This window comes from Calypte anna, chromosome 11 (assembly GCF_003957555.1).
Source record: "Calypte anna isolate BGI_N300 chromosome 11, bCalAnn1_v1.p, whole genome shotgun sequence".
Classification (NCBI taxonomy): Eukaryota; Metazoa; Chordata; class Aves; order Apodiformes; family Trochilidae; genus Calypte; species Calypte anna.
The window spans coordinates 20,121,734-20,138,102 of NC_044257.1; the positions used below are offsets into that span (position 1 = coordinate 20,121,734).

A 16,369-nucleotide genomic window follows, 5' to 3' on the forward strand; every position below is an offset into this window, starting at 1 on the left:
CTTCTACTTGCTCAGTTAAGATTGTAGTAGTAGGAAAAGAGGGAAGACAGCATCCACAAAATTTAGGTACTAGATACATTTTATTTTCTAGCCATCTCTTGTAGTTTTTTATGCTGTGAATGATATAACATTGACCTATCCCTAATGCCTGCTTCATCTGTTTTGTCCCTTTTGTCTGTTTGGAATCCTGCTGAGTTAGAATGAAAAGGTAAGAGTTAACTCTTTTAGATTGTGCATGCTTGTGTTGAATCTCTTGATGTTTGTCTCTTAATGCCACACTTGTGATTGACACCACATGCTTAGGTCATTTGTCTAATGCTTTTTGTGTGTCACTAAACTGCTACACCCATGGCAGCCTTGAATCTTGGTTGTGGCCTTCTCTAAACCCAACCCTGCTTTCCTCAAGCTCTCTGTCATTTGAGGAAGACTTAAATAATTTTTTGTGCCTATGGGCGCAGACTGTAGCCTTGGGCTTTCTTCTTATCACAGAATGGGCTTTCTGTTTTGCTTAAATCATGAGACAACTTTGGGTGATTCCCAGAATGCAATAAGGTGGAGAACAGACCATGTAGCTACTTTCAGGGAAGAAGTAGTTTGACTTGGGAGAAACCTGAAGGGAAATCCATGCTCTAAGTTATATGGAAACTCTTGGAGAGGGTGTAGATCACAGAGGTTTTCTTTCTAGAAGCTAAGTCGAATGGACTGTCAGACTTGAAGAAATTCCAAATAATTTACTGTAATCGGAGTAGTACGATACTTGAAAAGGTCAAAACTCTTGGCTATGCCTGATGTTTCCATGGAGATGTATGCTAAAAATGAGTTGGGTTCTAATGTTCTGCCCCTGTACTCAGCGCTGGTGAGGTCACACCTTGAGTCCTGTGTCCAGTTGTGGGCCCCTCAGTTTAGGAAGGATATTGAGGTTCTGGAGCAGGTCCAAAGGAGGCAACTGGGCTGGTGAAGGGACTCGAGCACAGATCCTATGAGGAGAGGCAGAGGGAGCTGGGGGTGTTCAGCCTGGAGAAGAGGAGGCTCAGGGGAGACCTCATCACTCTCTACAACTCCCTGAAAGGAGGTTGGAGCCAGGGGAGGTTGGGCTCTTTTCCCAGGCAACTCTCAGGAAAGAATTTTGGAGAGGGTGATCAGACATTGGAATGGGCTGCCCAGGGAAGTAGTGGATTCTCCGTGTCTGGACATATTTAAAAAGAGACTGGATGTGGCACTGAGTGGTCTAGTAACTGCAGCAGTAGCGGACCAAGGGTTGGACTTAATGATCTCTGAGGTCCCTTCCGACCCAGCCAATTCTATGATTCTATAGCCCCTAAGCAAAGTCCTGGAATTACACAATTTCAGTAGTCCAGCACATCCTGTTGTCATGAAGAGAGGAATTTAAGTTGATATTTCCTCTCAGTTCTCTGGTAAATTTAGTACTTAAAAAACCAACCAAACAAAACCCAAACCAACAACAAACAAGCAAAAAAAAAAAAAAAACCCAAGAAAACCAACAACAAAACATTATAGTGAGTAGGTCCCAGCTTCATTGTTTCTGGTTGTGCCATAGCTAAGCTGTAGGTTTTCATAAAACACCAGCTACAGATGTACAGGTTGAACTTCGTGGAAGAATCCATAGCCTTGCTTTCAAAGATAAGATTTTGTTCTTGGACCTGTACTTCAAAGTTCAGGGGGAAGGAACACCACCCTAACAGGACAACTTTCTTCTTCACAGCTTGTTCCCCAATTAGTTCGTATTCTGAAGAACCTTATCATGTCTGGGTATTCACCAGAGCATGATGTGTCTGGGATCAGTGACCCCTTTTTGCAGGTAAGAACCGATGCAAACAATGATTGATAGCTTTAATTCAAGTACTGTGTTTTGAGACTGAGGTATGATGAGGTTGTTACCCCAGGGCAGCTGTACTGATTTTAAGATTTGGTGTCTTTGTTAGAGCTGATTCTGCAAATGCTCTTAAATCTACCGTAGTGAAAGTCACCTGCCTTAGTTTCAACAGCAGTTGTGCCTTCTGATGTTAGGTGAAGCTGTGACAGAATGGGGAGGCTGCAGCACATGTTGGTCTTGCAAGACCATGCCTATTGGGGGTTCTCTTGACAGAAAGTGAGTACAGCACAAGCCTGTTCTTGTTGGTAAAGGTCTTATTAAGGATAAGCATTTGCTTAGGAGTGGAAATCAGCAGCTTGTTTTGCTTCTTTGCCACTCCTCAGAAATGAACTAGGCATTCCATGGCCCCTATGTGAAGTGCTTCTATCTAATAAGATTTTTTTTCTTTTGCTTTATTTTGTGTAACAGGTACGAATCCTGCGGTTACTAAGAATATTAGGACGAAATGATGATGATTCTAGTGAAGCAATGAATGATATACTTGCACAGGTGAGGTCTGCAAGGTTGATGAGCAGCTTAAACTTTGTCTTTGGGTTTCTTAATTTGGATTCGGCAGCTCTGTTGAGGATATAGCTAGTTGCTCTGCTGGGTTGCATTTTGCTGCAAGAGATGCATGCTAGGGATGGATTAGTTTCACGGCGTGTTGTGCAGAACAGCAGAAAAGGTATTTGTTATGAATGCATTGGAGTTGCTTATTTTGTTTCTTTTCCCCAGGTTGCCACTAATACAGAAACAAGTAAAAATGTGGGAAATGCCATTCTCTATGAAACTGTGCTGACTATTATGGACATAAAATCTGAGAGTGGGCTGAGAGTAAGTTGCTTTTGCTATAGCCTTTTTTTTTTTTTTTCCTAGGTTTGAGTAATTTGTGTAGACGACATGAAACTAACTAGAGCTTGTGCTGTGTCTTAGCTTTTCCTCTGCTTAGTCAGTTTCTAGAGTTCTTTGTTATGCTTTTGGCCAAGAACCACAGTGATAGTGTTGACATATTGCCTTTAAAATTACCTTGAAACATTGAAGATGACCAAGAGCCTTTTTTTGATCACTGACTTTCCCTCTTTCTGCAGGTGTTAGCCATTAACATCCTAGGCCGTTTCTTATTAAACAATGACAAAAACATAAGGTAAGTTGTATAAAGCGTGTTTTGGCAACACCCAGTTTAAAATATATGAGAAGCTATTAGACAAAGATGGTGCTGAAGTAGAGCTTCCCAGGAGACCATACTGGGATCAGTATGTTGTTGGGATCAGTATTATTGTCTAATTTTTTTTTTTTTTTTTTTGTCAGGGCATTCTTTTCACTCTGAAAATCTTAACTGTGGCCCTGCCCTTCTTAGCTGATAAGTCTGGGTGTGTGATCTAATTCCTAATGTGATTTCCTAATCTAGTCAAGTTTTTTTTTCCAATAACCTGTGAATCTCCTGTCTTGTCCCAGCTGGTCATGGTGACATTCAAATCAGAGGTGGCATTGAAGATCTGAGAAATCAGGCAAAGACTGTGCTTTTTCAGATTGTGTGCTGTTGGCAACAAGGAAGTTTGGTTGTGCTTTGGTCACTGAAACTGGACATGGAATTGCTTTAGATGCTAGAGTGAAGTCCCATTTATAGGCATTATGATTGCAAATCATAGTATTGGTAGAAGACTCTAGCCTTAGCAATGAAACTTGTGCTAGTTTGAATGTGTGGTCTGCAGAAGTCTTAATCTTTAACTGCTTTGTTTTTTTCAAAATCTTCATGAAGAATGGACAACTGACATGAGCCCCGGATTGGTACGTGTGCTTGTCCAGGCAGCAGGGTGCTTGCTAGGCATGTTACAGATTAGTACAGTAACTCACCTTTGAAGTTGTGCCAGCGGTCCCCTGGAAGACTTCCATTTGTTACTGTTTACAAGAGAACCCTGTTCTGTTGCAAAATAAAACTACATTTTGGGGTGGTGCATGTCTATTGTAGAAACTAAATGCCTTCTTTTGTCAACTCTTTATTTACCCTGTGTCCTTATCCCAGATATGTAGCTTTGACATCACTGCTGAAAACTGTGCAGACAGACCACAATGCAGTTCAGCGGCACAGAAGCACAATTGTGGACTGCCTGAAGGACCTTGATGTCTCCATTAAAAGGTACTTGAAATACCAATGCAGTAGATTCTCAGGATTATGGAACAGTGAGCAGGACAGAGGACAAAATGACAGTAACCTTGGGGAACTTTAATTGTGATTAGTATGAATGCATAGAAGTGTTCATACTTGAAAGAATGTAATGGAGATACGCAGTCACCTTCCTTGGGAAGCTGCTTCTATATTTTAAGCATCTTGGATTGGAAAAAAGTATTTTTGTTTGCCTGAATTTTTCCAAAATGAAGTAAATGGAGATCAAATAGTGTGCTCACAGCAAGATGGGAAGCCTCTACAAAGTGTGATCCTAATCAAAGCTGCTCTCACATGTTCTGTGTTGCTTTTCTTTTCCAGACAAACAGGTAGCACCATGTTATCTTGAAGCAGTGTGAAGCCATTCAAATAATGCATTCTAGTTTAAATTTTATTAGGCAGTGGTGGAATTCAGACTTACTTGATTGCTCAAATAATTTGCTTATAAACCACATCCTGTTATGCATTCTTGGTGTTCATTTGTCATTTAAATCGCATGTCACTACTTCTCTGGGCAGTGGCAGAGCGTGTGACCTTACTTATCACTACAGGAAGACTTTTTTCTGCTATTCACTCTAAACTTCCTCTTTTTCTCCCTATTACTTGAGTATGTTCCTTTTACTCATGATGGCAACTTTCTCTTGCATCTGTCTTGACACCTCTAGATATCTTAAGTTGTTTGATCTCACTTTTGCCCAACTATATGGAATGCATCTAAACTGAGCCTTTCAGCCTGTCAATTGCTTGCTCTTTCTTTCAGTACTCTCTTCCTTATCATTATTCTTCCTGTAACTTGTGATCTGAGCTCAGTGCAGCATACGACGTGACAGTAATAGTGACAGTTGCATCCATGCTGCTTGTGTGGAATCTGTCTGCAGCAGGCCACTATTTCACTGAGCTCTTGTCACATCATGAATATGCTTTCAAAATGCTCAAGCTCTTTTTTTCTCTGTTGTCAAATGGAGTAGATAGGTCATAGACAGGCATAAGTTTGGAGGATGCCTATCAGAATGACTATGCCTACCTTTGAATCAGAGCTAGATGATTTACAGTACTGTTCAGTCTGATATGAATGGAGTAGGAAAGAAATTGGATCAGTCTCACTTGGTAAGCTTAATTTTAGCTGCTACATAATGGGTATCATCAAATCTATTTTTAGAGCTGCAGTCTATCCCAAAACACAAATGCCTGTCTGGCTGATGTTGCTGATTGGTGCCAGAGGCAGCATGAGGCTAGGCTGCAGAATAGCAAAGCTCCATCTAGGTTTCTGGATAGGAAGAAACAAAAGCATTTTAATGGTTCCTTCTAGGACAACACAGGTATGCGACAAATGAAAATGGTTCGTGTCTGAGTGCTGTTGGAGGATGAAGCTTCTGAGTGATCCATCAGCAGAGCACAGTGTTGCCATGCTGACACTCATGCTGCTGACAATGCACTGTCTTCACTGAAGCAGTATTTTGACCAGGTGTCAGTCCACAGGCAGCAAGTTTCAAGGGCTGAGACTTGAGGGACTTGGTTTTATGGGGGTTTTATTTCACTAGCTGAAAATACTTTATTGGTTTTCTGTTTCTTGCCCTAGGCGTGCAATGGAACTGAGTTTTGCTCTTGTTAATGGGAACAATGTCCGTGGAATGATGAAGGAGTTGCTGTACTTCCTAGACTCCTGTGAACCAGAGTTCAAGGCAGACTGCGCATCTGGAATATTTCTTGCAGCTGAAAAGTATGGGGTCAATTTACTTGCTATTAATTTTTTTTATATGTCCTTGGAATTATGAGCATTTTGTATGTTGTTCCTAATCATCAAAAGAGTGTGTTGACCAGCTTTTCGGTTTTCTCCAATTGCTGATCTGTGAGTGGTTTGTCAGGTTTATATTCATTCAGCTTTCTGATGTTAGCATTAATGCAAAAAATGCAAATACGAAGAGTGTAGTGTTTTGTGGATATTTTTTGTATGTGTTTTGTTGGTGTGTCCCCCTTAGGAAACAACAGGTCAGGAAGTAACTGAATGGGGAGGTTTTGATAATGATGGGTTTCTTGCTAGAGTTGAAGGCCAGCAGTTACTGCCCTAACCTACTTTCTTAATTTTGTCAGATATGCTCCTTCCAAACGCTGGCATATAGACACAATTATGAGAGTCTTAACAACGGTAAGTGAGATTTCCTCTTGTGTGTGTGACTGTTTTTTAATTCTGTAGGAAGTTACTCATTATCAAGTTGGAGATGGCAGTAAAGGCTGGAACATAACAAATCATACAGTACAGAGAGAAAGTGTACTTACGTGGTTGTGACCCAAGGCAGCCAGTCAGAAATATGATGTAAATTCATTAAATGCAATTGGGTGGTCCTTTAGAAGAATCGTATGATTTCAGAAACACACCAGAACACAGTGTGAGCAGTGTTTTTTCTACTGAAGTAGTCACTTGAACTTCTCAGTTAGGACAGCTCTTGTCTTTGATTCCAGTATATAGTGCTTTTGGGGGAGGGTGAACACAGCCTTAAGTTACTTGCAAAGAGAAAGGGGATGAAACAGTTTATTGGAATTAATCCAAGGTGAGTTTATCAAAGTTTTTTTAAATGAAACTGTGTCAGCAGCTCTCTAGTCCCTCTTTTTTGACTTTAATTATTACTGTCTACCTACAGGGATTATTATATATATATATTTATATATTTATTTATAACTGAAATTGTGTTTTGGCAAACAAAAAGAGTTCTTTAACTTGAGTAGGCAGTTTGTTACCTGAGGCAAAGGGGAGGGTAAACATTTTTTTAATCAATACTTCAAATTTGAGAAGATCATCAAGAAGCAAGCCTGACTTGTGTGCTGTTTTACTACCCTGAGACACAGCAAAGTAGATTCCTCTGAACTGAGAATTGATTTCCGTTACAAGGTTGGCTGTGATAATTGCCCTCAAATTACTTTCTTCAATAAAGTAACTTCCTTCTCTTGGCTGCTAGAGAGACTGTTTATAAAGCTGCATTCATGAGGCTAACTACTGCAGACTTACAGATTCTTTTCAGTCTAGCAGACTTATGAGAGCTAACACAGAAAGACTGCGCCGGACATCTTTGTCCAGGTGAATTTTCACTTAGTTGACCTAATTTGGCTTACTTCATTTCCTTCTTCTTCCATTCTTTGCTCTCAGTGCCAGGGGAGTACCCAAACAGAACCGGTTTTGAACAGTATACATCTTCCTTTCAGTGCCAAAGCTGTGTGACTGTGTATTGCCCCACTTACTTTCCCAGCCTTGAAGTGAGCTTTTCCCTCTGGGTTCCATGTTCTGTCCTCTAACCAGAGTGGTATGCACACAAGTTCCTAGGTCCTCTGCTTACTTGGAGTAGTCTGGCTTTGAGCAAGTAATTGAATAAGATGCATTCAGCCCCCAGGGTGTCTTTGACCTAAAGCTTTCCATTTAAGGGAGCAGTTTTCTGTGCCGTTTTTTGTTCCTTCTGTAGCACAGGCTTATTTGTCCACGTTCTGTCCTCTTGATAGTTTCAGGATATCTGCAGTATGGTTTTCTCTGGGTCTAGTGAGTTCATGGGAAAAATGTACTGTCCTGTACTTCTACCCATCTTAACCAGCTCAAAATCAACCATAAATTGCTTGGGGATGAGGAGCGTGATTTTTATTTCTATCAGGTAGCCTTGTGAAAGATATCAGCAGATGCTGGGTGTTAAGAGAGCATTGGATTTGTCTCTTGAATGCACACTTGTTTTTGCAGGCAGGAAGTTATGTTCGTGATGATGCTGTTCCCAATCTGATTCAACTCATAACTAACAGTGTGGAGATGCATGCCTACACTGTGCAGAGACTCTACAAAGCCATCCTTGGTGATTACTCCCAGGTAATACCAAATATGACAAGCTTTAGTTTCCTTGTTCTACTGTAATAAACATGTTTACTAACATCTCAAGGTAAATCACGCTGTCTAATCCAAGAGACGGATCGCAGAGGAGGCATGTCTCCTACAAGTTCATGTTCTTTTTGTTTTATCTAATTATTTTATGGAATTATTGATTAAATTGACTATTCTTGCTTCTGCTCTGGAGAACTTCTTTGGGTGGAAGGAGGGCTAAACTTGCTCTGGGAAATGTTGATGGTTTAATTTGTCATACAGGCATCCATTTAGCCCTGAGGTTTCTGATTTTTCTTCTTCTAACAGCAACCACTGGTACAAGTGGCCTCTTGGTGCATCGGAGAATATGGAGATCTTCTAGTGTCTGGTCAGTGTGAAGAGGAAGAACCAATACAGGTATAGCTTGAAAAAGAATAACTGAGTACCTGGCTGGGGCTGGAGCTGCTTGGCTGTGCAAAGGCAATGCTTGCAAAAGTCACTAAGCAGTGGTGTCCATGATGGTGATGGACCCTGGATAGGAATCTCCTTGCCATGCTAAAAGGCATGGTCTGCATAAGTACTCACTGTGAGGAGTGCAGCCAAAATTGGCAGAGCCATGTTATTTCAGTGTGACTTGCAGGGTATCTGCTATGGTCTTAGCTGTGTATTTTGGTGGTAAGCCTGCTTCAACGTGAGGAACTGGAACTGTAGATCTCCAGCTAGATGTATCTGCCTCATACACTGAACATAGGCAGAGGAGGTATAACATGGCCATTAAGCAAGAGACAGCTTTTTACAGTATGCCACTAGAAACTTGTTGCTCTCTGTCTCAGCCTAACCTTTCTGTACCTTTTCAGGTAACAGAGGATGAAGTTCTTGATATTTTAGAAAGCATCCTGATATCTAATATGTCTGCATCTGTTACACGAGGCTATGCTCTCACTGCCATCATGAAGCTTTCCACAAGGTTCACCTGCACTGTCAAGTGAGTTATCATGGATGATGTACTGCATAGGGCTTTGCTGCAAATATGCTAGCATCAGTTGTCTTCAGCAAAAGTATTGCTTGGACATGTTCTGCTTCCATGATTTACAAGCGTCCTCTTGTTACTTGTTGGCTTCTACAGCCCTCCTCTGCTTGCAGGGTGGAAGACTTCCACTGATCTGTGCTGTTTTCTCTGTGGATGTCCTCTGCTGTGTAGGGCGTTACTCCAAGCTGCTGTCACTAGAAAACTCCTTTATGGGGAAAAATAAGTCCTTATTTTCAGTGGACTGTTCTTTCCAGTTCCTTTTTTGGATGATAGAGGTTGAAATAACCTTGTTTCCTACTGATGGTATCTTGGTGTGAATAGTTGAGCATTCTTATGATACACCTTGTGGTGGTATATTAACCACCTGCTGATGTTGCTGTGAAGAGACAGTTCAAAAATGGATGTTGTATAGACACTCTAGGAAAACAGGAAAACAGCAGTTACTACTGTATTATATGAGTCCCACAGGACACCTGTTGAGGCCAGATAGTGTCTTGTGGATGACACATGCTAGTCCCTTGCTTATTGTTTCTAATTCCATGGTGTGTTCCTGTTTTTTCCCCCCCTGTCTTGGTGCAGTCGCATTAAGAAGGTAGTTTCCATTTATGGCAGCAGCATTGATGTGGAGCTGCAGCAGAGAGCAGTGGAATATAATGCACTTTTCAAGAAGTATGATCATATGAGGTAAGTGCTGATGAGTTTTGGTGTTTGCAAAGGATCACTTTAATTACAGTCCTCTCCTGTGTACCATGTGTTGTGCTTTGAGAACTTTGTCTGGTGATTTTGGTAGGATTACAGACAAATTAGAATCCCTCATATATAGGGTTAGTGGGTGTTTTAAGAGCTTAACATGAGGTTATTCTATGACCAGAGACTTTCTCTGCCACAACATTTGCCCTGCTTTGAGCTCAAACTTGACTAATTTTTATTTGTATGTGTTGAATCTTAAATTTTACCATGCTAGATCACCACAGTCATTAGGTTCAGACTTATTTTAGAATGTCTTTGGAGTAAATATGCAGACATCCATTGATGTGTCCTCCTAAGCTGTACTCTAAACTTGAGGTAGTTATTCCAACTATAAATACTTTTTGTTTTTTTAGAACATCTTTGATGTACTGTATCTTCTTGTAGAATCTTTTAAATCTGAAATTCTGCATGCAAAGGCATATTACTTCACTGCATCACTCAGCATCCCTGTTCTACAGTTTGTGAACACGTTAATCTTAAACCTTACAGTTGAGAGATCCCCATTCATCATTGCTTTGCTTACATTAATTTCTTTCTGAGAAAGTTAGTTATTGCAGCAAATCACAGTTTTAAGTCTGTGAATCTTTGCAGACTAGCCATTAATCTGCTATGTACAACAGTTAATTGTTGATACATAGGTATTCCACTGATCATCTTCAGTGAGGATCATAAGATTGGAAGAGATGTGGAAGTGAACTTCATCCACCACTGTAATCTTTCCGTAAGATTCCATTTGCTGTAGGAGTATCCATTTCAGCATCTAGATTGAGAGTACAGAGAAAATTGGTGCCACTGGACTAAGTTTTGCCTGTGTTTTTAGGGGCCTCCCAACCTTCTTACAAAGGCTCTTTGCAGCCACTTTTTTCTGTGGGTGCCATCCAATACTACGTCTACCACACAACATCCCTATGAGTTCCTCTTTTCTCTCCTCCCACGGGACCTGTGCCGCAACTCAAACTGTTCTTGGAAAAGTCATGTTAATGACCATGGGCATGTGAGCTGCCCTATTGATGAGCTGAGAAAAATCTGGCATGAGAAGCTTTAGATCCAAGTTGTCCTGTCCTGTATTGCAGACTGTATCCGGTGATCAGCTGCCTTTTGATCATATGCTATTCATAGTTTTGGGAAGCATGACACTTCAGAAAAACTTGTATGAACTTCTTTCAGTTTTACAAGAGTGTCTGTATCCTCCCCCTCCCCCCTTATATTCTGGTGTTTGTTACAGTGTGGAGGTCGATGTTTAATGTTTAATAGTTTCTTTGGACTGAGACTTTGTTCATGGTCAGAAATGTAGCCCATTGTTGGGTGTATTGGCTCTGGAACACTTTTTTCATCCCAAAAGACATGTTGACAGTGTGGCTTTCCTCCATTACAAACAGCACTTTCTGTCTTGATCTGCAAGGGTAATGGCCTTTCTTGTATTACAGACTAGTTCTCCCTGTACAGGTTTTCCAAGTTTTTTGTTTTGATGTCAGGATTCTGGATCCTGTGCTGCTGCTGCCTCAGTATCTGTATCATTTCAGGAGGGTACTCTCGAGGGCTGAAATTAATCTTTTTGGAAACCTTATTTGGCTAAATAAGAGCAAGTTGCTTTGCTTTTTCAATTTTGTCACCTGTTTTAAATAGCTAACCCTTCTGCAAAGAGAAATCAAATGACCTCACTCTGACTCAACTGCATATGGAACAGAGCGGCCAAGCGTTCTGTGTCTGCAGTTCATCCACCATTGCTCAATTATTTAATTTTGTCTTGAGTTTGTTATTCTAGCCCCATAGTGGAGACTGTGTCAAGTACTAGGGGAAAATGGAAAGCAGGAGGGCTTGTTTGGCTTTTGGCTGTAAAGTAGTTTTTATGCTGGCACAGAATGCCAGGGCTTGCTTCTGACCACCTCAAGCTGTCATCCAGTCTTACATTCTTCTGCACTGGAGCTAAAATGAAAAGGCAGGTTGCCCTGTGTATATAGTCTCCTGGATGTCTGAGTATTTGGATTGGGATCCAGGAAGATGGCACAGTGTAACTATGTCAGCTTCTTTCAGGCCAGCCCTGCTTGAGAGAATGCCAGTAATGGAGAAAATCACCACAAATGGCCCCACTGAGATTGTACAGACCAACGGAGAGACAGAGCCAGCAGTACTGGAAAACAAACCTCCATCCTCTGGATTGCAGCCTGCTAGCCAGGTAATGGAAGCTAATCTTGGCTAAGTTTCCAGTGCCTGTCAGACCACACTGCTGGCCACTGCCATAAACTGATACCATTTCCCTCCTTCTCTCTGCCTCCTGGCTAGTTGTAGCCTGGTGGTTTTTGCATCATCTCTACTCTGATGGCTCCAGTGTCAAGAAAAGGTGTGTGGAAGAGGTCATTGTGGGGGAGTGCAAGAGCATGGTGGCGTTAAGCTATATGCCCCAGCCTGTCCTGATGTGCATAAACTCCTTCAGCCTTCTCTATCTTTGTGGTCCCAAGAGCATGGAAACTAGATCTGTCATGGGGTATGGGACCATAGCCAGACTAGGAACCTCCTTGACTGGCCAGCGGCTCTGTTGGTCTTCAGTTTGAGAGCAAGACAGAATTCATTGCATTTGCAAGGGAAAGTAACAGGAAGTTGAATTGTAACTGTTACATCTGCTCTCTCATTAGGCAAAAGAGTTGTTGGACTTGCTGGGGGGAAGTGATATAACACCCGTAATCCCCACTGCACCTACAAGCAAGCCAGCCTCTGCTGGTGGGGAACTTCTTGACCTCCTGGTAGACCTCAGCCTAACAGGTGAGCAGGCTGTATCTCTTCAAAGTCTACATTCTCAGTGCCAGGGTGGGATGAGGGCTCTCTGGTTCTTCACTTTCTATCAAATTGTGGTCTTCACTCTTATTCTTACCATATTAGCATACAGGTGGAAGTCAGGGAATCAAGTCACAGGTTGAGCTGCATGATTAGCTGGTGAGACTTGCGTGTTTTTGCACTCCAGCCTGGGAATGCTGTGAACATTTCCAGAGAGGACTGTGAGATCTGAGGAATTCGTTCTGTTTGGATGCCTACTAGATCAGGAGGATCCAGTCCTTGTTAGTGAAAGCAGAGAAAGGGACAGTGACAGCACAGATGATTTGTAGAGCTTCTCTAAAGAAATACACAGCAGTTGATCTTTGGAGGAGTAATTACTCTTCACTGTATGACAGCTAAGTAGTAATCTTTAACCATTTCTTGTAGGTTCTCCGGTATCTGCCCCTGCGCCCCAGATAGCACAGCCTCCATTCCTCCTTGATGGACTTTCATCACAGCCTCTCTTCAATGATATTGCTACAGGTTAGGGATGTAAATCCTCAGCCTGGGGTGTCACAGCACCGAACTAAAATTAAAAATGAGTATTAAAAAAAGGGGGGATTTTGGAGTGAAGTGTGGCACAGACACCTGAGGGGTGGGTGTTTAATCTTCAGAAGAGTTCAAGTCTCAGGGAATGTAAATGTACTCTGTCATGCTGAGAATGATCTCCAGGTTCTGTAGGTCTGCTAATTTTATATTTTTTTTCTGCAGGAATCCCCTCAATAACTGCATACAACAAGAATGGGCTGAAGATTGACTTCACCTTTGAGAGGTCAAACACCAACCCTAGCATCACTGTAATCACGATACAGGCCTCCAACAGCACAGAGCTGGATATGACAGATTTTGTTTTTCAAGCTGCAGTACCAAAGGTAGAACCACTAAGGACAGACGCAGTTGTAGACTGAGGGCCAGCTATATATACTTCCCAATGGGTGCTTTCATGTTAGCAAGAAACTTGCAGCACAGTCAACAAGGCTAAGAGCTGTTACTAGTTTCTCTTAGTGCTCAGTTTTGTCATCTCTTTCTTGTCTGAAAGTAAATGTTATTTTCCCATCAGACTGGTCTACTTCTGCTTGGACAAAATCTTGTTTTAGAATCACTTGTTAGGAAGGTTGCTATAAACCACAGAAAAATGTTGGCTCAAAAAAAAAGTGAAGATACTAATATTTCCCTTTGTTCTTAGTTTCTAAGAGATATATCATGTTCTTTGCAGCTATGAATACATGAAAAGAATCTTCTGAAAGCTATTAGCTGCTTACAAAATTTTAGATTAATCCCCACGTGGTGTTGAGTGACATTCCTTCTTTAATCAGTGTGTCTCCCCTTGCACTTTGCTGCAGCACAAAATGGGGGAGATGGATATTGCCTAGTTTATAGTAGAGCAGATCATGTAAGCAGGCTGTGAATGGAATGTTCCTCAAGTTTCAGAAAATAGGTTCTCTTCAGGAAGTTTCACTTCAGGAATCAGTCATGCTTTCACTTTAATTTGGACAGGTTTCATACATGCTCTAGGAAGGGATTAGGAAAAGACTTGGCCTCCTGAAGGGACAGGTGTGCTGAGCACTCTTGACTCTCCTTCTCTGTGTGACACTTAAAACAAAGCATTGCTGCTGATCTTGATGCGCTACAGTAAACCCTTAGCCCCTAGTGTTTGTGCTGTCTGGGTCTTGATTGTGTAGAAAGCAAGTGAGACAGTGAATATTTTTTTATTTAGAGATAAGGGGTTGAAGAACAGATGATTTGATTTTGTTGTGGCTGTACTTAAACTGTCAGAGCCAAGAACTGACCTCTTAATTTTCCTTGGTTTCACTTAGTACAGAACTTAGGCATCAAGCTGTTTTCTCTGTTTGCCCTTTCTTCAGACGTTCCAGCTGCAGCTTCTGTCTCCCAGCAGCAGTGTCATCCCTGCATTTAACTCGGGAACCATCACACAGGTCATTAAAGTCCTGAATCCACAAAAGGTGAGTGATTTCAAGAGAAGGTATGAAAGATGCTGACTTGGAATTGGGCATTTAGTTGTTGGTTAGGTATGCATCTCTGAGAGATAGGGAGTGATGGTAGTGGATTATGTAGTTATAATGACAGTCATTTTGGTTAGAGTTAGGAAGAAGTTATGAAAAACACAGGAGACTGGACACAGGCTTGGCCTTCAGTTCAGTTTTACTGCTGAATCAGATTCACAGCTTTGCTGGCTTGAATTCATTGTCTTATGCATCAGAATGGTTGTTAAACAGGCTTTTAAAAGACCTTTCTAGAGGAGCTCAGCCTGGTGTTTGTACGTGTTGTAAAAGTGGTATCGGAAAGGCACGCATCTTGACATATAGATATATTTAGCATTTGCTCTTGCTATCTGTAGCAGTGTTACTGAAAATGTTATGCAAAAACCAGCTTGGTCCATAATCTTAACAAAATTCTGTTTTCTCAAACAGTGTAATTGGTTTTAGTGTGATGCATGTAGATTTAAACAGTTGATGTAAAGAATCTTAAGGTGTGATTTAATAGAATTCCATTTGGTTTACAGCCTTCAGAGGCTTCAAGACTGGGATATAATAGACTTGAGGGGAGGGAAGGGTGTTGCCCACATGTTCTCCTTAAGAGGCTTTGCAAGTATTCAGGTGGCATAAGAAAGAAAAATAAAATTTCATATTCCTTCTGTTGTGGGACAGCCTTAAGATCTTCACAGTCTTTAAGAACTTAAAACATTTTAGGTTTTTCATACATTAACATTTATGCTTTAGATGTTAAGTGTTACTGCTTGACTGATGTGCAAATTAGAAAAATGCTCATATCTTAGCCCAAGGATTCACTGAAATGGCTGTCTTCTAGAGTATAGGTTTTGTGGTTTCCATGGATCTCCTCTTGTTTCCATGTAGTGTCCTCCCCCCTGCTTATGTTAAGGCAGAAGAATAATTATTCTCTTTGTCTTGTATACATCTGATAGGAATTTCTCTGAGGTGCTGTAGATCACCTTGAAAGAGTTTAAGGAGTTTTCCTGTTAGATGCCAGAAATTGCAATAGATCTGCCTTTGATGGGGCCCCACAAGGTGAATTCCATCCTGGATGGTGGGATGCTTTCTTGTTAGAACCAGAACTCCTATTAACACTAAAGAATACTGTGGTGCAAAATACTATTTTACTACCTTTCTCTCTTGCCCAGTGTTTTCTAACTCTTCGGCCTCAGGTATTTGTGTGCCTCTTACTGTCGCTTAGGTTGCTGTTGCCTGAGTACAGCTTTGCAAGAATTCTGTCCATGAGATAGCGTAGTTACTTGGAATACTCTGAGGGAGGCAACCTTGGAACAGCCTTGCTGTTTAGGAGGTAGCTGTCTTGTCAGTGTTGTAAAGTCACTTGTTCACTTGGATATGGACTGTCTTTACACTGGATTTAAGCTGATGGCCCCTTTCACAAAACAACACCAAATAGAGCAAAAATTGACGCTGGTTCTAGTGATCTACTAGTGGTAAAGCACAGATGCTTTATTCTGAGGCTGGCTGGAGTTATTTCCCTCCTTTTCTCCCTCTGCTCAGTCTTTTGCATACTTCCCTGTCAATATGGGCAAAAGAGAAATAGCTAACTTTTTTCCTTTTAGGCCTTTTGGCAACAATTTTTTTTGAGAGAGAGAACGTGGAATCTAGCTGGAGCAGGCTGTGCTGTAGCTATTTTTCGGGGCTACCTTTTATCTGGATGAGAGTCAAATGAGAGTGCAAAAGAACTTCTGAGCTATTCCATCATTTACCCACACTAGGAAATATTCTTAGAGGCTGTTTCCAGTTTCTTAGGCTATTTCCTTCATAGTGGTACTGAGCTATGCAATACTTGAAGTTTCCAGGCCACTGCTTTGGGTGAACAGCTTATATGGGAAATGACACCTCATTTCCTGCAAGCCTCATTGCAGAGCAGCAGCGT

General features: G+C 41.4%; 1 protein-coding gene and 1 non-coding gene across 6 annotated transcripts in view; both read left to right on the forward strand.

Moving 5' to 3' along the window:
• Nucleotides 1-16,369, forward strand: part of AP1G1 (adaptor related protein complex 1 subunit gamma 1) — a 39,281-nt gene that overhangs the window by 18,539 nt on the left and 4,373 nt on the right. For 3 of the 5 annotated variants that reach the window (XM_030458123.1, XM_030458124.1, XM_030458120.1), the window contains 17 exons: nt 200-208; nt 1,724-1,819; nt 2,303-2,383; nt 2,609-2,707; nt 2,962-3,017; nt 3,897-4,010; nt 5,617-5,757; nt 6,129-6,183; nt 7,756-7,878; nt 8,197-8,286; nt 8,727-8,854; nt 9,479-9,583; nt 11,684-11,825; nt 12,283-12,409; nt 12,848-12,943; nt 13,172-13,332; nt 14,326-14,424. In XM_030458123.1, coding sequence (XP_030313983.1) covers nt 200-208; nt 1,724-1,819; nt 2,303-2,383; nt 2,609-2,707; nt 2,962-3,017; nt 3,897-4,010; nt 5,617-5,757; nt 6,129-6,183; nt 7,756-7,878; nt 8,197-8,286; nt 8,727-8,854; nt 9,479-9,583; nt 11,684-11,825; nt 12,283-12,409; nt 12,848-12,943; nt 13,172-13,332; nt 14,326-14,424 — 1,722 coding nt within the window. The remainder of the gene's footprint in view (nt 1-199; nt 209-1,723; nt 1,820-2,302; nt 2,384-2,608; nt 2,708-2,961; nt 3,018-3,896; nt 4,011-5,616; nt 5,758-6,128; nt 6,184-7,755; nt 7,879-8,196; nt 8,287-8,726; nt 8,855-9,478; nt 9,584-11,683; nt 11,826-12,282; nt 12,410-12,847; nt 12,944-13,171; nt 13,333-14,325; nt 14,425-16,369) is intronic. The other 2 variants (XM_030458121.1, XM_030458122.1) reach the window with 2 other exon arrangements.
• On the forward strand, nt 5,388-5,474 carry LOC115598970. The gene has a single exon (XR_003988052.1). It is a non-coding gene; the product is annotated as a small nucleolar RNA SNORD71 (small nucleolar RNA).